Genomic DNA, 23112 nt, shown 5'->3' with positions numbered 1-23112 from the left:
CGGGCCGATGGCCACGGAGGTGGCGCCGGTTGAGGGTTGACCGGTCGCTGGTCCGGGGCAGGGGTCGTCGCGCGTGCGGTCGGCTCCCACAGGCCCCGAGAGCGCGGACGGCTGCAGCTCACCCTGGAACCCCCCGGCGAGCCCCGGCTCCGCCCGGCCATGCCCGCCGGGAACAACGAGCCGGACGGCGTCCTCAGCTACCAGGTGGGCCCCGCCTCCCGCGCCCTGCCCGGCTCGGCCGCGGTCCTCTGCCCACCGCCCGGCTCCGGCTCGAGCCGGGCTCCAGGCGCGTCCCCGAGGGCAGGGGAGGCCCGCGTGGGGCGGCGGGGGGCCGCTCCGGGCCGCCCGGGAGGGTGACCTTGGGCCGAGCCCGGAGCCGCGGGCGCTGCAGCATCCCCGGCGTCGCCTGCTGCCCGGGTGTCCCGGAGCAGTGACCTCTGTCCGCGGGGCCCCGTCGGCGGGCTCCGGCCTCTCCTGGTTCCGCCGCGGGTGGGCGAGGAGGTACCGCGGACCTCGCGCGGGGTCTTTGTGGTTTTTCATTCTGGTCCCTTAGAGGCTCGGAGGGAACCTTGCAAAGACCGGAGGCTGGGGACAGCCCGGCTTTGTGCATCCCGCCCTGCTGCCCGGCGGCTGCCGGTCCTGGGTGGGGAGGCGCATGGGTGGGCCCGCCAGGCGCCGAGGGGTCAAGAGCGACGCCGCCAGCCCTCAGTAGTTGCTGCCAGAAACGCAGGGGCGGCTGATGTCGGGAAGCACAGCACGAGCTGTGGGTTCAATCCCCAGTCCGCTTCTCCCGGGCTGCGTGGCCTTAGGCAAGCTACTGCCCCTTCGAACCTCGGCTTCCCCTCTACTGAGATGGAAACAGTGACATTTGCACGGTTCACGCCGCAAGGCTGTCGTAAGGACTCTGAACTGTTGATTGTGCGACACCCAGGAGTGAGCAGCAGCAGCCTTTTGAATTCTCGCTCCCGCTTTTCTGTGAAACCCGATCAGGTGTGGTTACAGCCCTGGAAGGAGGGAAGGGAAGCGAGACAGACAAGTACTGTTGTGGGGGGGGACGGGGGACGCGCAGGTCTCGGAAGCAAAGCCGAGTTGACAGGAGGAGTGGGTGGGTTCCGGGAGGAGGGATGGAGAACTTCCTGCGTGCTGTGAGGGGCCACGGCACTCCCCGCCCTCTCCCTGGCAATAGCCTTTGCCTGCCAGTCACAAAAATAGATCTAAGAGTTGGAAAAACCTTTCCACATCTGATCTCCTGACAGGCCATGCTATGTGGTCAACTTCTGTTAGGGAGAGAGGGAGCAAAAATAGGCCGCAATCCTTGCTCCTCCCGGCTGGCGGGAAAGGGGGAAGATTAGCTTTGTTTGTTTGTTTGTTTTGCCTTTGGTGGTTCTGGGCATGGATTGCCTCCTACTTGCTAGGCAAACACTCTACCACTGAGCCATACCCCAGCCTAAAGTAAGAATTGTGTGTGTGTGTGCTCCTGTGCTTGTGTGTGCTTGCGCTCATGTGGTGGCCAGAGTTTGATCTCTTGTTTGATACCTTACTTACTGAAACACATTCAACACTGAACCTGGCACTTGTCATTTCAGCCAGTCGGTGAGCCCTGGGGCTCGGCCTGTCTCTCCCCCGCCTTCCTGCCCCCCCCATGCTGGGGTTACACACAAGCACAGCCATGTTGTGGGTGCTGGGAGTCGGCACTTAGGTCTTCACGCTGAGTGACGAGCCTTCCTGGCTTCCCAACGTGAGCAGTTCTACTCAAGCACACAGAGTGCTGGAGCCCGAGGCAGGAGGATTGTTGTTTGAGATCAGCACAGACTACACAATGAGACCCTGTCTCAAAAATCTGCACCGAGGGAATGCGCTATTACAAACTCGGGCGTTTGGCGTGTCTCGGTCCCGTGAGAGCATACATGACTCAGACCGTGGGAGAGTTTTCTAAGGGAGAGAATTTGGGCAAAGGTCTGAAGACGGATATCAGCCGAGGGAAGGGGGAGGCTGAAGAACTTGGAAACAGAACAGGATGTTCAGGCGTCCCGAGGCAGATGAAAGGACGGTGGAGCAGAGCCACGGGGCAATGGAGACACGCTCCTGGTGTGCAACGCAGAAAGGCAGAGTGAGGCAGAGGGTCAGAGAGGCAGGGGACGAGGCCTTGGTCAGGTTGGGGGTGTGGGCTGTGTGTGGCGGTGTGTGGTGGTGTGTGGCGGTGTGTGGGCAGTGTGTGGACGGTGTGTGGGTGGTGCGTGCGGAGGCCCTGTCTCCGGCCTGCAGAGTGCGTGCGGGCTGCATGGAGTACAGAGTGGCGCTTAGGTTGCTGACGGCCTGTGGGATCGACTCCAGCGTCTCTGCACAGGCAGTATGCTCCTCGCTCTTCACCCCGGTGATGGGGTGGACAGAGAGAAGAGCGAACAGTGGGAGCCCGCGGCGTCAGGCACCAGGCACCAGGCACAGGAGCCGAGTGGGGAAGGGGACGGGGGTGTTGAGGAGGCGGCTAGGCATGGGTGGTCACCTGAGTGGCCAGGCTGCTTGTGGCAGCCTTGGGGACCGGGGCTTTGGGCAGTGAGCAGATCACATGCCTTGGTGGACTGGGAGGGCTTCCAGATGCCAGAGCTGCGCAGGGTCCATCTAGGCTGTCTCCCGGGGTGGGTGGGCGCCCGGCCTCCTGCCCTCTGCTCTGCAGCCACAGGGCTTGGAGAGGCAGGCCACACCACGCCTGCCTTGCCCTGGAACCTGCCAGCGGCTTCTTGTGCCGTTCGGAAGTCCAGACTCCGCTGTGACCCACCGAATGTGACCTGGCCATGGCTTTGCCTGTCTTCCCCACACACCCGACCCCTGACCTCCAACACAGTCACAGTCCCCGGAGGATTGGCTGTGTTTCTTCCTAGCATTTTCGCAGGAGTGTGCTTGCTCTCACGTCCTGTCAGCTTTGACGGAGCAGCTTCAGGAGGCGGGGACGAGGCAGGCAGCCCTGGGGTCCACTCAGTGCTTGACTGTGGAGGCAGCGAGTGACTTGGGGGTCCGAGGCAGTCGTTCCTCCCTCAGGGGCTCGTCTACTGGGCGGGATTGCCCGGAGCAGCCCGAGGCAGCAATGGTGGCTCACACACAGCTGTCAGGTCTGTGCTCCTGCATGTTTACCTTTCCTCTGCAGTTACAGCGCCGAGGGCTGACCCGGACCTCACAGGCCAGGCAAGCGCGCTGTCATGAGCTGCTCCCCGCCCGGAGCCCGGCGCACTCTCTCTGTGCTCTGGGAGTGATGAGAGTTGTTGCTCCTAGTCTCAGGCGGAGAACCTGAAGCGCAGGGAGGTGGCTCAGGAAGGGCACAGGGCTGCCTCTCCCGGAAGGCTGCCCCTCAGCCGCCGAGCACCGCAGCTGTAGCCTTGCCATCCAGAGCGCCGGGCCCTGCCTGAGCCAGCACCTGCCAGTGCCCAGGGAAGCCGACAAAGAACGCCCCAGACTGCAGCCGGCCACAGGGAGGCTGCAGGCTCGATGCAGGCTGAGGTACCAAAGCCTGCAGAGGCCACTTTGCCAACTCTCTGCAGGTGTCCCTGGAACTTTAGGAGCTGAGGGGGAGAGTGAAGAGGGGGAGAGCAGACAGCTGCAGGGAGAGCCCGCTCTGCGCCGGAGCAGAGCCCGGAGCTTGCACACCTTAGGATGGGAGTGAGGTTGTGCTGGGCATGGACAGGACGCCCAGGGATCGTGCAGTCAGTGGGAGGGAAGCAGGGAAGCCTGGCTTTTACGTCCACCAGCCCTGGGACATTTTGCAGAAATTCCAAACCCAAACTGCGCAAGGGAGCAAATGACCACGATCCCAGCCCTTTGGAGGAAGAGGCCTGAGAATTTATAGTTCAAGGTCAAGGGTGGGGGGGAGGATGGACTAATGGACGGAGCAATTGTGTACAAGTTTGACCATTTGAGTTTGAATTGTGGAGACCACATGACAGTGGGAGGAAAGAACAGACTCCACAGGCTTGTGGGGTCACCTCCACAGGGGCACCATGGCAATCACACACACACACACACACACACACACACACACACACACACACACGGTATGCACACACCATGCTGTAACACCTAACAGAAGGTGGATCAGCAATTAAGACACTAGCTGCTCTCGCAGAGCGCCCTAGTTCAAGTCCCGGCACCCATGTGGTGCACACACACACACACAGAAGCAGGCAAAACAGTCATGCAGATAAATCAATCCAAAGCTCCAGTTCCGGGGCTCTGATGCCCGCTTCTGAAACCAGGCACCCATGTGGTGCACACACACACACACAGAAGCAGGCAAAACAGTCATGCAGATAAATCAATGTAAAAAAACAGAGTTCACAGTTAATCTTAGCTACATGAAGAGTTCAAGGCCAGCCTGGGCTGCGGGAGGTTACTTCCTTCAAAGCACAAACAAGCAAAGAGACAGGATCAGCCCCTCGTGTGAGGGTGACAGCGGAGGAGAACAGCGGGTGGAAGAGCGCCACACCTGTCTCTTACGGACCTGAAGCAGGCGCCCAGGACAGGGCTTCCTGCTGCTGGTTCCCCGCGTCCTGTGCTTTGGCACATGGAGTGCAGTGCATGTTTGCTGAACAAATGAACGAGCGGATCCCACCAGCTGCCCCGGGTCACGGTCTGTTTACGGCGAGCAGGTGACAAGGGTTTCCTCAACACCACTGAACAAACTGCCAGTCCTAGGTGGGAGTTTGCCTTGCTCTCTCATTGCACACAATCCACACCCCTTCGCCCTCTCCCAGCACACACACACACACACACACACACACATACACACACACACGTCCTCTTCCTGGCTTTGCCAGCTCTGTTGGGGAGCTCTGTGACAGGGCTGTGGGCTGACTCTCTAAACAGTGCCCCAGGCATGAAACATGGGCCAGTTGAGGCTGCACATTTGCTTCCTTCAAAGCTGTCGATAATCATCTTCGTGCTGTTTGCTGTGGCCGGGCAGCCAGCGCCCACAGTGGCACAAGGGAAAGCGCCTGCTTGGTGCTTGACCTGTGGCTGCTAGGTTACAGCCGCAGGCAGGCACGCCTTGGATAATGGGCATTTCCCACAAGGTAGGAACAAGTTCTCTCAGCCTTTGGTAGCCAGGGAGCCAGATCACCGCGTTAGCCTCCTGCTGCTGCCGTGAGGCTGCCACACAGCCTGTGCTGTGACTGTCGCAGGCGTTGTGGCGCTTCCTGGGCGGCCCAGGACAGAACTTCCTTGTTGCCTCCCGTCTTGGTGGACTAAGACCTGCGTGCGCTCTTTGGCTCAGAGTTTTCTCCCTCTCTTCGTCCTGCCCCAGAGCCAGATATCACGGATTTCAGGCCCCAGTTCTTCCGTCAGGTCTTTCCCTTCCTCTGCTTTTCTGCCTTGCTCTTCTATGGATGATGTTTTGGAAAATATTTGTGTGGGTGAGTGTTTTCCCTGCATGTATGTAGGTGCCCACATATGTACAGCTACCACAGAGGCCAGAAGAAGGCATTGAATTCCCTGGAGCTGGAGCTCCAGATGGTTATGAGCCGCCATCGGGTGCTGGGAACAGAACCCAGGCCGTGGCCAGAGCAAGTGCTCCAACTGTCATGCCAGCCTCTGTCTCTCTTCCCTCCTTCCCTCCTTCCTTCCCTCCTTCCTTCCTTCCTTTCCCTCGATTCTTCCCTCCCTCCCTCCCTTCATTCTTTCCTTCCTTTCTTTCTCCCAAAATAAAAGGATCTCATTGTGCAGCCAGTCTTGCCTGGAATTCACTGTGCAGACCAGGCAGGCCTTGAACTCACGTTGATCCGCCTGCCTGTGCCTCTCTGAGTATTGGGAATTTTCAGCAGTCTTGTTGGAAGGTCAGTTGATCACATGATCAGCTTTAGTGGTGCTCTTGGTTCTCTCTTTCTGGGCAAAGCCAGACTCTCCTACCGCTGCAGCTTAGGTGTGTATGTGTACAGAGCCATTATTCTCCAAGGGTGTACCAAACAAATAGGGTGACTTTAAGTGGGGTTCACTGAAAGAACCACAGAGCTACTGTGGAATCCCGTTTCCCGTCAGGCTGCTGGAGAGTGGAGAGGGCAGCTCTCGGCTTGTGACTTCTGCCACAAGGCCTGTGGAGCAGCCCTCTCCCCTGCTGTTGGGTATTTTAGGCGCTCCGGCATGTCCAGCCTTTGAAGCCACAAGCACAGAGTTGTCATCTGCAAAGCTCATGCTTGAGAACTGCACAGCTCTTAAGTAGCCAGAAAGCCACCAAAATGATCTCATCTTCGGCTTCGTTTGTTCCAAGCCAAAGTTAGACATACTTTGGGAGACAGAAATCTGGGCCAGACACAGTGACAAGGCTTCCAAGAGGCCGGAGTGCAGGGGCTGTGCTGGGTGGCGAGGCAGGTGGAAGAGGGCTGCTGAGTTAAAGGTCACTTGGCTCTGTGAGGTTCTGTGCGTGAATCTCAAGCTGTTCTCACCCTGGGCACGAATCCATGATCAGCTTTCTGGAGCTCTCAAAAATGACTAGGTCTTTGCTTTATACTATTGATACATAATAACAAAACTTGAGGCTCCTGTCCCTCTCAGCTTCTGTGAGAGCTTAGTGTTGACGCTTGCGTAAGGCGAGACCTGTAGCAGAGGTGAGTGGCCCGTAAGTCAGGGCTCCACTGAAATCGCTTCCCAGTCCAGGAGCATCAACTTCTGCTGCTGACCGGAAGGCCAGGAGGAAGGGCTGAGGTGGGCCCTGCTTGCCTAGGGAGCCCGGGTGCATCTCGCTGTTTGCTGATTTTCAAAAGTGCATTTGTGCTCAGGAAGCTCTTGATGCTTTGTTCTGAGCAGGAGCGATGGTTGGGGCGGGATGGGAGGACAGCACAGCGAGACCCCGAAAGCATGGATAAACGAGGTGAGGGGGGGATGAAAGACGTTTCAGGTAAACTTTGGACGCTCTTACGAGAAGGGTGATGGGTTCATCAGGGACCAGAGCTGGACAGCGGGGCCTCTGTGCGGCCTCCTGCGGCCTCCTACAGCCATCCTCCCCTGCAGCTTCTTGGCTGTGTCTAGGAGTCAGGACCATTATGTAAGACTCAGCCCTGTTCCTGTCTTCTCATTTGTTTATTACTGGAAGCGAGACTTTGATTTACCATTCAGATCTGACTGATTCTTTTTTTTTTTTGAGACAGAGCTCACTGTGTAGTCATGCCTGGCCTGGAACTTAATATGAAAACCAGGGTGATCTTGAACTCAGAGATCCACCTGTCTCTGTGTCCTGAGAGTTGGTGTTAAAGATGTGTGTCACCGTGCCCGGCTTCCCTCGTTTTCTTTAATTAAAGTTTCTTACTTTCTGAAATTATAACATAATCACATCATCTCTCCCTTTCTGTTCTCCCTCCAACCCCTCTCTCAAAGTCAGGGCCTCTCAAATTATATATTTAAAGAAATATTTTGAGGTTATAAAGTAGTTACATCAGTTACTGCTTCCCTTTCCTCCCTCCTGTAATAGGGCCCCAGACCTTAGCATGGCTAAGAACTAGCACATTGACAGCACCACCTGCCAGAACCAGAACAAAGGCCTAATCCACCACAGCCCACAGTTCTGGGAAAGTCTCTAAATGTCCTAACCTTGCTTTTTGGCTTCTGTGGCTCTGCTTCTGGCTGACTGTTCTTGTTGACTGAAGTTTGTCAACCCAGAACATGGTTTTTGTGCTTGAAAGCTCATCCTGAGAAAGACTCAGGGCTACAGTGGGATCCTGAACACCCAGCATAGACGCCACCAGCTAATAAAGACTCTGTGCTTGTTTATGTCTGCGCGGTGTCTCTGGTGAGTACACCTCCAGCCCCCCTTGATTTTATAGTCTGAGAACTCTGCGGTTTCGGTCTCCCTTACTCCGCATCCTCAGTCCCACTGTGTTCTGTGTTATGCCAGTTGTCTGTTGAGATGGTGCCGACTATGATAAGTGATTCTGGATATTAAAAACTAGATTGAAAGCTAACAATGATTATCTCTACATAAAGTTACACATGGCTTCAAGAGACTCTTGTGTTAATGTATCAAAGAGTCCAGAAACTAGTGTTATTTGTTGGAAGTTACTTGTCAAGTGCTGGACATTGTCCTGGGCACTGGGTACCGAGGTGGGCAGGAAACAGTGCCCCTCATGGAACTTACAGGGGGACACACGGCTGACAGGGGACACACGGCTGACGGGGGACACACGGCTTACAGGGGGACACACGGCTTACAGGGGGACACACAGCTGACAGGGGACACACGGCTTACAGGGGACACACGGCTGACAGGGGACACACGGCTTACAGGGGACACACGGCTTACAGGGGACACACAGCTGACAGGGATGCTCACGGCTTACAGTGCGGGCGACTGTGCTCTGCTCTAGGACATGCTCAGGATGTGTTTCTGGCTGTTAGAAGCACCACACCAAGCCAGGTGTGGCATCCTTAAGCCCAGCAGAGGCAGGTGGAGTCCTGAACTCCAGGCCAGCCAGGGCTACACGCGGAGACCCTGTCTTCAAAAACAGCGGGAAGGAGGGAGGGAGGGAGGGAGGGAGGGAGGGAGGGAGGGAGGGAGGAGGGAGGGAGAGAGGGAGGAAGGAAGGAGGGAGAGAGGGAGGAAGGAAGGAGGGAAGGAAGGAATTCTTGACCTGAAGGATGACCTGGGTGAGCAGATCACCTGTTCAGGATAAAGCTGGTTGTTTGTCTGTTTTGGGCCAGGTTTTTGTTTTCACCTACAAATCACTCCTCACTGGGGGAGATTGGCCAAGAGCCCTGGCTGTACTTACGGAGGACCCAGGCTCAACTCCCAGTACCCACAGGCTGCTCACAACTGTGTCTTCTGCCTCCAGGGCATCTGAGGCCCTCTTCCCCTCCTCCCTGGCCCCTCTCCAGGGTCTTTCTGTGTAGCCTCCCTGACCAGGTACTGGATATATAGCCCAGGCTGGCCTTGAACTCTGTTGTCTGTTGGCCTCACCTGATTACAGCGAGAGCACTCACTGTGCTTGACTCTGAAAGCACTTGGTTGGTCTCTCCCACAGGAGGCCTCTCCAGCTGGCGCCCTGCACTTGTCCGCTGTCACACTTTCTGTTCTGATTTTAGAGACTTTGTAGCGAGCAGCTTTATTTCACAGCACAATACAGAAGGCGCAGATAGAGACTCCCTTTTCCCTCCCTACCCTCCTTCATGACCCTTCATGAGCATCCTCCCCAGGGCAGCTTTTTATGCTAAGTCCTGGCGTTGGTTAGGGTGGGCCTCAGTGTTGGACAGCTTCGGATGCCCCAGGCTTGACCCTCCATTGTGCTGCCCTGAAATCCCCCTCCTGACCTACTGAGCCCCTCCCCCAGCTCCGGGAAGCATTTTTTTTTTTTTAATGTCTCCACATTTTTGTCTTTTCCTGAACATCACAGGACTGGGATCATTCAATACGTAGAATTTTTTCCTCATCTTTTATTTTCTTTAAAAAAATTTGCCTAGACCTAGTGATCCTCCTGCCTCAGCTCCCACAGTTCTGAGATTACAGTGCGTGCTACCACACTGGGTGAACCCGAGAGTGCAGAATTCTCTTCCAGCTTTTCCCTCTCTCTCCAGTGCTTGAGACGTCTAACCCGCGTCCACCCAGCGTCCATCCCTCTACCGCCCGCAGTCTCCAGGCCTCTGAAGCTTCCCTCCCTCATAAAATGCGTTCAAGGTGTCTGTCTTTTATGCTTAATAGCTCGTTTCTTCTTAGGGCCTAACAGTAGCCCATTGCCCACGTGCACCACAGTTTAGCTGTTCCTCTAGAAGACTTCTTGGTGGCCTCTAAACTTTGGCAGTTAGGACTAAGGCTTCTGTACACTCTGTGTTCAGGCTTTTGTGTGGATTTGAGTTTCAGCTCTGGGTGTTAAACACCAAACACTATGATTATGAAATAAGAGTACGTTTTCATAGGACTCTGCCTTCCAGCGTAGCTGCAGGCTTTTGCTTTTCCCAGGAGCGCTGAGAGGCCTGTGGCTTCAGGTCCTCTTTAGCGTTCAGTGTTGTTGGTGTCCTGGGTTTTGGCTGTGCAGACGCGTTTGACAGGGTCTGGCTGTGTGCCCTGCAGCCCAGGCTGGTGTCAGACGCACGCCTCAGCCTCTCAGTAGGAGGATTAGAGCTGCACCCGACTGTGGCTCACCCTCCAAGGTGCCCGTGTGGAGGTCAGAGGACGCCGTGGGGGTCTCGGGAGTGAGCTCCGGATCGTCAGGCTCCATGGCAGGGCCTTCGCTGCTGAGCCCTGGGTATTTTATTTACGCTTCTTATGCTTCTACCTCCCTTCTTCACCCCAATCTCTTCCAACCCCCCAACACCAGGTAGGAGAGAAAGAAGGTTAGTGGGAGAAGGGATGTAGGTCTCTTTAGCTGCTTCCTGCTGGTCAGGGTCGCTGGATTCCCTGGGGCAAGTCCAGTCTTTGTTTCAGGAGATCTCCAACTTCTTGTCAAGCTGCAGCAAGAAGACAGGCCCTGGTGGCACAGGCTTGTGGGCAGGCTTGTAATCCCAGTGCTCAGAGGCTGGTGGAGCTCTGTGAGTTCGAGGCCAGCCTGGTCTACAGAGTGAGTTCCAGGACAGCCAAGGCTACACAGAGAAACCCTGTCTCTAAAAACAATAACATCAAAAGAATTGTGATTCAAACTGCAGCAGCAGGAGCAGCGAGGTGGGGGTGGGGGGGAGGCACCAGCATTTTTCTTCCTTGGAGCCCCAACTCTCTGGGCTCTGGCATTATTCCCTCTTCAGGGTCCTCAGATTTAAACTGTCTGCAGCTGGCAAAGAGCCCCTCTCAGAGCCCATAGGAGGCAAATAGTCTGCTGCTGTGACCATCGGAATCAGCCACATCCCACACCTGGGATTAAAACAGAAACATGTTTACATGTCATAACATAACTGAGTTTAAAGACCCCAGAACTTTCCATGACAAAGCGGGCCGAGTCAGGGTTCTGAGGCTGTTCCCCGGCGTTGGTCCCGACGCAGCCCCGTTTATAGCGTCTCCGGTGAACTGCTGTCCGATTTGGAGGCTTCACCAGGCTCAGGGGCAGCTTACACCTTAGTCTCCAGGTCCAGCCGTGTCTCTTGTGTTTCAGCAGCTGAAAACCTGTGCAGCCGCGAGGGATTTAAAGTGGTGATGCTTTGGGATTGCTTTTCTTTAAATTATTTTTCCTTTTATTCTCTTCCATAGTGAAGAACCTTTCTCGTCTGTTGTGGTACATACAGAAGGCCCTGGACAAAGTGTCACCTTTCAAAGTTGCCTTGTTAGCATTGTCCTGCACTGAGGACCAGTTGTTTAAAGCATGTGTGCATGTGTGTGCGTGTATGTGCATGTGTGTGTGTGCATGTGTGTCCATGAGTGTGTACATGTGTGCCCATGTGTGTGAGTGTGTGTGTGCATATGTGTGTGTGTGTGTGTGTGTGTGTGTAGAACCCAGAGCCCTGCACAGTTTAGACAGTGCTTGAACACTGAGGTGTATCCTCCGCCCTGGTTAAATTTACAGTGACGTAGACTCAGGGATCTTACCAGTTTGTCACAGACAGTCTCTTGAAGGCGTTGTTCTTTCTGAAGCACAGGTGAGCGTGCTGTTGATGAGAACCCGCTCTCAGGAGACTCCTGGGAGCGTCCACTGCTCCTTGTGCCGCCTCTTCTTGTGTGTCCCCCCTCAGACCTGTGGCCAGCCGACCTCGGTGTTGGGTTTAGAGGTCTCTGTGCAGCCCTGGTGGGCCGGAACACTCGCAGGCCTTCCTGCCTCTGCCTCTGGAGTGCTGGGCTCAAACCTGTGCAACACTGTGTTTCTCTGTTCACTTTTTTCCCCAAGAAACTTTGATTCCATTAAGAAGAAAATGGTGTTTTTAGAGATTATAATTTCGGTGCTAATGATACGGTGCTAATGTTGTGTGTGATAGGCCCTCCGAAAGGATACAGTTATTACCAACTAATTTACAGCCACTTATGGACAATGATGTTACACATTTTTGTTGACACTTTCCTCTTTTACTTACCTCCTGTTTGTGAGTCTCATTTCTACGCTGAGAGTCCTCAGCCACACTGAGTGTGACAGAATAAGTTCACACCCACTCATTTTACAGCACACCACACCCTCAGGCTGCCTGGTCCTACAGCCAAGCATGTGACTAAAGGCAGCGAAGAGGCTGGACGCAGTGGTTTGCACTGACACGCACACTCCAGCGGCCAAAGCAGGGCAGCCTTGGAGAGGCCAGCCTGGGCTGCAGGTGAGGCTTCTTCTCGAAGGCCGAAAAAGAAGAAGCACCGTACGATCTTTGCTGTCGTTGTTTGTCTGTGTGACTGTCTGTCATGTACAGGGGCTAGCAGTGTTGGACCCCTGGGAGCTGGACTCAGCAGTGGTTTTAGGCCACCAAAGGTGGGTGCTGGGAACCAAACTTGGGTACTCTAGAAAAGCAGAACACTCTCAACCACTGAGTCATCCCTGTGTCCCCGATCTGAATTTAGATATTTATAAAATACGATACTCAAAGACGTCTACCCTCTGTTCTGGTTTCTTCTGTCTTATTCGTTCTCTCCTGTGTAAGTAGCTGTTTAAAAAGGCTTTTGTAACTTACTCTTTCTTTTTAAAAATTTAAAAACATGTTTACTAACATGTATGGGTGTTTGCCTCCGTGTATGTCTGTGCACCATGTGCATGCAGTGCCTGTGGGGGCCAGAAGAGGGCATCAGAGCAGTTACCATGTGGGTGCCCGGAAGCGAACTCAGGTCCTCGTGAAGAGCAGCCAGTGCCCTTATCATGGAGCCTTCTCTCCAGCCCCTGTATTCTGAAGTATAATCAGGCGTCTCTGTAGGCTTAGCTCTTTCAAACACCTGCTTTATTTAATGTTCTTAAATGCCTCTTTTTTCCCACGCCTGACCTTAGGTAGGAGGTTCGTAGGGAAAGGGGCTGTAGACCTCTTTTATCTACTTCCTGCTGCTCAGGGACATCGGGTTCTTTGGGGATATGCCAGTCTCAGTCGTCAGGAGACCAGCAGTTCAGTCAAACACCAAAGCAGCAGCAGCAAATAGCGACAGAGGTGGTACCACTCAGCAAAAGCAGCGAGACTCTGCCCGAAGCGGCAAACCTCTGCACAGAAAGTTCTGTAGTATAAAACAATGTGAAACGTTTCAAAATGTAGTGATGCAAAAAGCATTGTCCCGCTGTCTGTGGGCTTCGATTAATCCCTTCTCAGAGTCCACACAGGATGTTTTCCGGCTAGCAAAAACCACCCCCTAGCATGAGGTAGTTGCCAGCCTTTTTCACAGGGGCTGTTTTCCTTGGGTGGGGGGAATTCCCATATCCCATTCTTGGAACCAAAACACAAAACACAACACAACTGAGTTTCCAAAGAAACCAGAAACTTTCACTTCACTTCTCCCCTTTCTTTGACAAAGTATAGCCATTTTTTCTCTTTGCTTTAGATACTTAATATTCTATCCTAGAGATTTTTTCATCGTAGTAATAACTGTGATTTTTAAATATCTGTGAAAGTAAATTATCAAGTTAATTACTCTAAAAAAATATATAAGTTAATCTCATTAAAAAATATCTTCTCAGATGGGTGTGGTGGCACATGCCTGTAGTCCCAGCACTTGGGAGGCAGAGGCAGGCCCATCTCTCTGAGTTTGAGGCCAGCCTGGTCTACAGAGGGAGTCCAGAAATGGCAAGCTACTCAGAGAGACCCCCATCTCAAAAAACCGAGAAACAAAACAAAAAGCCCTTCTGACTGGGGAGCTAGATGCCTGTCTTGAGGTCGTGTTTGGGGCACAGATGAGCATGATAAAGGAGGGATGTGAGAGAGTGGGTTGGAGGCCTGAGCAGGACCTGGAGGGAGGGGGAGGGCCACGTGTGTGGCAGAGCTGGGGGGAGGCACCTAGCACAGCCGTGTGCGCAGGCCCACGTGGAGGCGAGAATGTGGAAAAGTAGCCTAGCCAGAGCCACAAACCGGAGAAGAACTATGTGTTCTGCCCGGTAAGTCGACGCCCTGTGAGGTGACTGTGATACAGCCATCGTGTTAAGAGACACTGAGCACCCGTCGTACCAACATTTCTGTGCTGGGCAGGGGGCTACGACCTTTTAAAAAGATTGGGTTTATTTTAGTTTTGAAGCAGAGTTCTATTACACAGCACTGCCTGACCTAGAACTTGCTCTGTAGAGCAGGTTGGCCTCTGCCTCCCGAGTGCTGAGATCAAGGCATGCAACTCCACGCCGGGCTTGTTCTTTTTGATTTATGTCTATGTGAATATTTGTGCATGAGTGCAGCTGCCCTTGGAAGCCAGAAGAGGGCGTCAGGTCTTCTGGAGCCGGAGTTACAGGCTGGAAATTGAACTTGGGTTCTTTGCAAGAGCATACACTCTCTTAATCACTAATTAATATATATGATGTATAATATATATCCCATATATATTTTATGGGAGCTGGAGAGATGGCTCCTAATATATGATATATTGTAATATATATGCTAGATTATAATATATTACACACAACATAATATATAATACATATTATCCTATATCTCATCACTAAGCAGAGTTGCAGTATGCCATTAGGACATAGAGATTGGTAGCTAGGTTAGCTTGGAAGTGAGGGCCAGTCATCACTCAAGGCAAATGCCTGCTGGTGTTTGCCAAGTCTCAGATGGCGCTACAGAAGTGTAGCTTCGGCCAGTTGAAAAGATGGCAGCTGTGACCTTGGGCATAGTTATTTAGTGTGCTTTGGGTCTAGGCTTCTCACAAAATGGGGAAAGAGAATGCCCGGCCCATTTGCATTTTAAGGTTATCATGAGGTTACGAAGCAAGAATGTGTGTAGCCACTCTGCCTCTCCCAGCTATCTCAGGGAGTCGGCACACACTGTGGTTTGAAGCGTTTGAATAAATGAATATTTGTGTGTTTCTGTGACTATTTGCATATCTGTTTTTAACAGAGACCAGATGAGGAAGCTGTGGTGGATCAGGGCGGGACCAGCTCAATCCTCAACATTCACTATGAGAAAGAAGAGTTGGAAGGTAAGAAAGCTGCCGTCTGTGACCAGGGAGACCAGAGGCTTCTGGCTTGGGAAAAAATGCGCCTGCCTTGCCCTTGGGAGACCTGGGTTCAGGCCCGACTCTTTCTCTCTGGCTGTAAGGCCCTGTTGGGGAGAACACTTAACTGTCTTTGCCCCTTGCTCCTGGGCTTGATATAAAAGCAGAGATGATGGCACCGACCCGTCCAATAGGTGTGTCCCAGGCCCACTGGGCACCTGCGGAGACACGTGCTCAGAGCACTGGGAGCTCCTAAGAAATGCTAGCAATAACCTTTTCTCTGAGGATGTGAAGTGCCTAGTTCACGGATAACGGCATGGAAGTGTAAGTATCCACATAATTTAAAAGAAAATAAAGTATCAGCAGTTTAAAAGTTCAGCTTGGCTGTAATTTTTTTTTTTTTTAACACATTTCCACTATTGGCTCTTCCTTTTCTAACTATGTTCATTTCTACGTGATTCAAATAAATCTGAACCAGGAAAGGGGACATAGAAATACACCAGCCAAGGGCTCTGAGGGCGCCCCGTACGAAGTGTGTAAAGGAAGGCAGGAGGGGCCATTCTTGTGTGCTGGTGTCCCCAGCTTCTCATTGGACCGTTATGGGGGTCGGTGGGCCTGGTGGACTCCTGCCTAAGCGGGGTTCCTCCTTAGGGCCGACACTCAGTGCGGCTTCAGTAGCTGCCGCTGCCTGGCTCGCTCGAGGCTGTGGTGCGTTCTCCCCATCCTGGGTTTGGCATCCGGCTGGTGCAGACTCGCCCTTTGCGTGGGAAGAGACTCGGCCTCTGAGCCTGTTCCCATGAAAACGCGCGTGGGCGGCTGTGGAGGTCAGCGTGTCTAGGTGACCGAGGCCGCGTCCTGGCCCGGTGGACGCGGGGCAGGAAGGGGGCGGTGTGGGAGGCCGCTGCCCGTGTTAGCTAGATTAGGCGCGGCACGGCAGCCGTCGCCCCACCAGGCGAGAGTGGACCCCCGCCACTATTTCTGAGCCAAAGCCGGAGCAAGCTTTATTAAATACTGGCGGTGGACGCTCTCCAGGGCCGCGTCCAGATTCTCGGTGAGGCCTGGGTGTACAGCAGCCAGGAGCTTGTGAAGGCAAACCCCCCAAGGCCATGGGCCTCCCACCTTCGCCCAATCAGAGGCAAGCCTGCATCCTGCTGTTCCTCCCGCCTGTGTCCATCCCGCCTGCACAAGAGCAAGCCCGCTTCCTGTAGTTGGGGCAAGCCAGCTTGTGTACAGAAGCAAACAGATGCGGGCTTGCTACCCCTCATCACCCCCCCCCTCCAGGACCTTGTCTGTCCTTGGGCGGGGGTGGGGGTGGTCCGGCCTTGGTCTCCTGGGCTCCCTCGGTACAGGCTTTGCCGTTTTATGTTCTCTTATGCACAGTAATTTAAACTAGAGCGTAACTTTAGTCCTCACAGTACCGGGACAGCGTTAGTGCAGCTGGTTGTGGGCAGCTGACCTCGGGTGGGGGAGACGGACCCCCTTTTCACCCTGTGTGTTGCACACCGGGCACATCTGACCGGCCTGGCCTCAGAGCCCCGGGCCTCGGGCACTGCCGGCAGCCGCTCTTTCCTCTGGCAGCGGCCCTGTGCCTGAGTCCTCCGCCGAGGACTGAGCATGTTTTGTGTACGTGGGAACGGAGAATGCACCCGGGCGAGCTCCCTTGGATCTGCGCGCCAGGCCTCACCCGGCGAGCAGAGGTGCCGGCAGCATCTCCAGGTGATGCCATTGCTCTCTGGTGCGTGCTCTGCTCCGCTGGGAGAGAAACCCGCAGGGTGACACTGCCGGAGGACGCTGGGACGCGGCCTTTCACGAGCAGACCTTCCTGAAAGCTAGACTCCTCCGTTAGCCCTTAAACAAGCGCTGCAGGCGCATGGAGGCTTGATTCAGCCCAGACCTGAAATGTCTGCTCGGGGCTGCAGAAGAGGAGAGAGATTCCCCGCTGGCGTGGACCTGCCACGGGCGGCCCGGACTCACTCTGGGGCGTGCTCACAGGACGCGATGAAGCCGCGTGCTGCGAGCATGCGGAGAAAAACACCGTCCCGCCTTAGCGAAAGCTGCGGCCCGCTGTGCTGCACAGGGCGTCTCCCGAGATGCCGTGGCTGCTGGAGTCCGGCGGCTGCTCAGGAGTCCTGCGCCTTCTTTGCACGCTCTACCAAGTTCCCTTACACGGTTTCCAGAGTCGTCGGTGGTGGCACATGTGGGTCTTTCTGGATGAGCTGAGTCCATGGGCAGGAGTTACTAAACAGAAGAGTGGAAAACAAGCGTGAAAGCAGCTTTCACAGCGACAGTGCATAATGGCCTTCAGTGGGTTCCCTGAGCCGGGTGGAAAACAGGCCACTGTTAGTTAGAGGAATGGCCTTTCCCATTTTTTTCTGGCAGATCATTACTCCTGATTAAGTAGATTTATGACTCCAGAGTCAGCTTAATGCTTTCTAATATGCTTTCTTTTTTTAAAAGGAAAGTTGAGAGCCATTTGGTCACATTTGTCACTTGCAGTAGGCTTGCTTTTGTTCCGTGAAGGCCCTCCCCTGTGGCGACTGCCTTGAGTTGCCCCGCAAGCCCAGAGGAGCGGAGCATCCGAGAGCGTGCCCACTAATGAGCTTCATGCGAGAGCTCGGTAAACAAGGCACATGGCGCTCTGCAGGCTCCGTCTGCTGCCTCACGCCGGTGCTTCCTGCGCCACAGACCGGCTCCTCGCTCATGGCTGCCCTCAGTGTGGGCGTGCCTAGTGTCAAGAATGCCAGCATCCTCCTTACAGGTTCGCTAGCTAGGGTGATGCTCGTGGCCCTGCAGACTCAGGCTGGCCTCGACTAGAGAGGAAGAGTGAGGAGAGGGCTAAGAAGAAGCAGTGCTGGCCGAGTTGGTGGGTATGTGAAGTGGGGCGATGCCCACATGAATGACCAGTGACGTGATTGTAGGGTGAGTTTGATGGGGCCACCGGACGGCCGTATTCTAGCCAGATAGCTTGAGCTTTATTTCCTGGTGTCTGCTTGCCGTCTTTTCTTCTAATTTTACTCCGAAATTCTAAGTCCCTGCTTCAGAATCCTCAGCTCACAAACGACAGCCGATTTTGTGACCGTCATTTAGTCATTCTTGGCTAAGGCCCTGCGGGACTAGTTTTCGTATTTGCATATTTGTCTCTCTGGTGTTTTCAAAAGGCGGGGGCGGCATCTCCTCTAAGACAGCCACGTTTCCTCACTCCCTACAGAACCGTCAAAGGCACCTAAAGGACAGCTTTCCCTTTAAGCCCTGACCTGCCTCTGGAGGCAGGTCACGTGACCCGTGACGTGCTCAGCAGCATCCTGAGGCCTGTGCGGTCCTGCAGCTCTTGGGAGGGTGTGAACAGATGAAGCACATGCGCACACCCAGCACGAGCCAGCCTTTGTAGGGCCAGAGCATTAGAACCTAGATTTACCACGTCTGGACAAGACTTGGGACAACAACGACCCTCCTTGCTTCACCGCGATAGTCTCAGTGACTAAACTAACCAGTAAGATGAGGCCCAGTGACACAGGTTCTGCTGCCTTCCTTAGAGTGTAGGTACGATTAAATAACGCAGCAGAATTCCAGCATGACCCTAGTGGGAGCGTTTGGAACGTGTTTGGAGAGAAGAGGTGGCCGTGGCCAGCCGATTCGGAAAAGAAGCCTGCGGTTGAGATGGCTCTATCAAAGGCCTCAGTAACCTTCAGCCCTTTACCTCAGTCCAGCTCTTCGCGGATAACACCACGTTTTACAAGATTCCAGCCACTCTTTGAGAGGCTGTTGGCAGCGTTCTGTGGGATAGGACTGTTTTTCACAGCTGTGAATTCACTGTGATATACAGATCTCGTCGTTCTGTCCTTCCTCTTTCCACCTTGCTCTGGCTCTACTGAAAGCTGTGCTGCACTGCGCCCCGCTCTCCTGAGGGTCCCCTCACTCCTCTGGCGCCCCCTCCTTCCTCTCCTGAGGAGCCCCCTCACTCCTCTGGCGCCCCCTCTTTCTCATCAATCAGGAGGACCTTCTGAACATGTTCACTGTTTTCCTTCCTTCCCTGTCATGGCCCCCAGATACCCTAGCTCTTCAATGTATATTAATTAGTTGTATTTGAAAGAGTATCTTTTAGTTTTCATTGCGGCTGTCTTCCCTGAAGACCTTGTGCATATCTTAGCTGTTGGAACAGAACCTGGCACAATTAGGCAGCTCTATTCTGTTGCCAATGCCACCTTGGATGATTTCAGTGATGTGCTATAGGGACTTCATTGGTCTATCGGTCAGGACATTGTTAAGAATGGATGATACTCAGTTTAGTCATACTTTACAGGTCGTACTAAGCATGCCAGAAATCTGAGCCGGCTAAATTTCTGCCTGCTTGGCAGAGATACAGTGACAAGGTGCCATCCATCCTTACTGTGGACGGCAGGGACAGGAACCACAGTCTGAGGCCATGGAACAAGAATTTGATGAGGAAAGGAGTGATGCCAGTCCTGATTCTTGATGGGGAAGGGTGAGGGCACGTCAGTGGGATGGCTGCCCAAGGGCAGCTGTGGAAGGACGGATGGAGACAGAGAGAGGGTCGCTCTTAAGGGGGGAGGGGTGGGAGAGGGGTGGCATGGGATGGAGAGCGCTGAGGCCAGCAGAATGGAGAGGAGCCAGACTGACGGGAGGAGCTGGCACAAGACGGCCAGTGTCGTCCCAGTTAGAAGCAAGGCTGTGGTCAGGCGAAGGACTGGGCATGGATAGCATTCAAGGCCGCCAGCTAAAGATGGGGAGAGCCCGGGGACAGCGTGGGCGCAGCTAAGATCTGGGGCAGAGCGGTAGGGTCAGGTGGAAATGGCACAGCTGCTGTCAGGCCCGGGAACAGCCCTGAAGCTTGGGGCACGTTCCACGTTCTCTGCTGTTGGCGCACTATCTCCCATTCCTTGGCTACAGGGTCTGTCATTAGGATGCGCGCTCTCAGCGCAGAGCTGCCTCCTCCGTGGGCTACTGCATGGTGCTGAGCATTTTCCATGCGTTACCTTCTTCCCTTCTTTTGACAACCCTATGGGTTAAAAAAATTAAGCTTTCGTGTTCCTTTTAAAAGGTGAATCAAGTGCTGGGTGGTGGGGGCACATGCCTTTAGCCCCAGCACTTGGGAAACAGAGGCAGGCGAATCTCAAGAGTTCGAGACCAGCCTGGTCTACAGAGGGAGTTCCAGGACAGCCAGGGCTACACAGAGAAACGCTGTCTCAACAAAACAAAACAATGAATCAAGAGAAATTGGATGGCTGGTTTATGGTCATACAGCTAATTGTGAAATGGAGTTTTGAACCTAGGCAGGCTGACAGGCCCAGAAACACTTTTTTAAACTACCTTTCTGCCAAGATATGCCACAATCACCATACAGGAATTGTCACATTGTCTTTTTAATAGCAAAAGGTAACAGACGTTCATAGTTTGTAAGTCATATCCTTCCCTCTTCCCTCTCTCCCTCCCTTCCTCCTTCCTCTCCCTCCCTTCCTTCTCTCTTTTCTCCTTCCTTCTTCCTTCTCTCTTCCCTCCCCCCTTTCTCTGGCTCCACTTGTACATGCTCAGCTGCTCTGCCATGAGCTCCCTTCCCTCACCCTAAGGTAGGGCCTGCTGTGAGGGTCCCACGCTCCCTCAGCCATCACCCCCTCTCTCACAGCTAGTGTACAGAATAAACCACACATTCTTTCATTCGACTGTCACACATCTTGTGAGGTTTACAGCCGTGTGCAGGCAGCTCTGTGAGAACTGTAGTCCTGGAGGGTCTGTGAAGTTCATCATTCTGGAAGTGACCGGTACAGAAACCTGTGGTCTTTTACAAAAAGGGTCTCTCCATGGTCTTCTGCTTCCATCCAGGTCACAGAACTCTGTATGTTGGGGTTCGGATGCCGCTGGGCCGGCAGAGCCATCGGCACCACCGCACCCATGGCCAGAAGCACCGGAGACGAGGCGGGCGGGGCAAAGGAGCCAGCCAGGGCGAGGAGGGCTTGGAAGCCTTGGCCCACGGTAACACCCTGGGGAGAGGGGGTGGCACCCTGGGGAGAGGGGGGTGACACCTGGAGAGGGGGTGAGACCTGGGGAGAGGGGGTGAGACCTGGGGAGAGGGGGTGGTGACACCCTGGGGAGAGGGGGTGAGACCTGGGGAGAGGGGGTGGCACCTGGGGAGAGGGGGTGAGACCTGGGGAGAGGGGGGTGAGGCCTGGGGAGAGGGGGTGAGGCCTGGGGAGAGGGGGGTGGTGACACCCTGGGGAGAGGGGTGACAGCTGGGGAGAGGGGGGTGACAGCTGGGGAGAGGGGGGTGACAGCTGGGGAGAGGGGGGTGAGACCTGGAGAGGGGGTGACACCCTGGGGAGAGGGGGTGATGACACCCTGGGGAGGGGGCCAGGTGCCCATGGTTGGGAGGTGTGCTGGGTCACGGGATGCAGGACGGACTTCGGCAGGTGGCCTTGAGCCTCTAGCCCTTGCCTAGGATTCCCAGGAGAAAGGAAGACTTCTAAGCATTAAAAATGCCTTCCTGAAAACGTACAGCTCGGCACCGCAGTCAACACTATAAGTAATCCTTTGCTAGAGCGTTAACAATTTCTTGTTATTTAAAGAACAAAACAGAACTATTTTTATGTGTTCGGGTGTTTTGCCTGCATGTATGCGTGTGTGCCACATGCATGCCTAGTGCCCTTAAAGGCCAGAACAGGCTGTCATATCTCCTGGGACTGGAGTTACAGTTGTGAGCTGCCATGTGGGTGCTGGGACTCGAACCTGGCTCCTCTCTAAGGGCAGCCAGCGCTCTCAGCTGCTGAGCCATCTCTCTAGCCCTGATGTCTAGGTTCTCGCAGGCCTTCAGCAAGGGGTCTCAGTTCATAGCTCTGCTCTGCGTGGAAATGCTCCCACTGAATAACCTTTCTCCAAGAACAAAGGACCGCTTCTGCACCCCCCAGCCGTTAGGCAGAATGCTGTGTCCGTTCTGCTCGGAGGCTGGCCACACCTGCAGACCTCCCTCTGCTTGGTTTCCCAGACACCCCGTCTCAGCGCGTTCAGTTCATTCTCGGCACCGAGGACGATGAAGACCACGTGCCTCACGAGCTGTTCACAGAGCTGGATGAGATATGCCTGAAGGAGGGAGAAGATGCCGAATGGAAGGAGACAGCCAGGTGAGGCCCGGCAGCAGCCTGGGGCGGCCTCCGCCTGGCCAGACACATGTGGCCTCAGCAGGGCCCAGCCTCATGCCCTTCATCCCCCCCACGGCCACAGTGGATCCTGGCAAGCCTGGATCCAGCCCTGGCTGATGTAGTGTTGATGCGTGCACACCTGTGGGCATTTGCCATGGGGGAGAGAATTAAACAGGCCAGTTGGCCTGATAGCAAGTGAAAGGCAATTAGTCTTTTGTGTTTCTGTCTTTGTGGTTTCTGAAGTCATACAGAACATTGATAAAAATGTTATTATTTTATGAACGTGGTTTGTCAACATGTCCAGATAGTTTTCAAAATCATGCTTACTATAGACATTAAAAGAATAAGCCAGGCGTGGTGGTGCACACCTGTAATCCCAGCACTCGGGGAGGCAGAGGCAGGAGGATCTCTGTGAGTTCAAGGCCAGCCTGGTCAGCAAATCGAGTCCAGAACAGCCATGGCTACAGAGAGAGACCCTGTCTCGAAAAACAAAAACCAAAGCCAACAAACAAAAAAGAAAACAAAGATAAGCAAAAAGAAAATGACAGCTTCAGTCGTGCTGTCCCAAGGATGAACAGTGTCTGGGATCTAATGCATGCATGTTTTATAGTTTTGAATTTGTCTTTAGACAAAGATGGGCTCGGGCCTGCACTGTGCCGCGGCATGCCTTTTCCGTCCACGAGAGTCTGGGCCTTAGCCCCTCGCTGGCCTTCTGTTTGGAAGACGCAGTCTTGTGTCTCTAGCCGCTCATTACTGGCGACGTTTGCAGGTGGCTGAAGTTTGAGGAGGACGTTGAAGACGGGGGAGAGCGCTGGAGCAAGCCCTACGTGGCGACCCTCTCCCTGCACAGCCTGTTTGAGCTCAGGAGCTGCCTCATCAGTGGCACTGTGCTGCTGGACATGCGTGCAAGCAGCATAGAGGAGATCTCAGGTGAGAGGTGGTGCGGGGGCACCACCAACTGCAGAGAGCGCGGAGTTTAAG

The 23112-nt window shown here is 54.3% G+C and overlaps 1 protein-coding gene across 3 annotated transcripts in view; it reads left to right on the top strand.

Moving 5' to 3' along the window:
• The first annotated feature begins 2 nt into the window (after nt 1-2).
• Nucleotides 3-23112, top strand: part of Slc4a8 (solute carrier family 4 member 8) — a 64438-nt gene continuing 41328 nt past the window's right edge. For 2 of the 3 annotated variants that reach the window (XM_060388592.1, XM_060388593.1), the window contains exons 1-5: nt 3-204; nt 14887-14968; nt 20822-20971; nt 21978-22113; nt 22901-23061. In XM_060388592.1, coding sequence (XP_060244575.1) covers nt 160-204; nt 14887-14968; nt 20822-20971; nt 21978-22113; nt 22901-23061 — 574 coding nt within the window. In that variant the 5' untranslated portion in view covers nt 3-159. The remainder of the gene's footprint in view (nt 205-14886; nt 14969-20821; nt 20972-21977; nt 22114-22900; nt 23062-23112) is intronic. The other variant, XM_021658788.2, reaches the window with a different exon arrangement.

The sequence above is a fragment of the Meriones unguiculatus genome, chromosome 8, assembly GCF_030254825.1.
Source record: "Meriones unguiculatus strain TT.TT164.6M chromosome 8, Bangor_MerUng_6.1, whole genome shotgun sequence".
NCBI classification, from domain to species: domain Eukaryota; kingdom Metazoa; phylum Chordata; class Mammalia; order Rodentia; family Muridae; genus Meriones; species Meriones unguiculatus.
The sequence above is the reverse complement of the archived record's forward strand: the minus strand, read 5'-3'. Positions and strand labels throughout refer to the sequence as shown.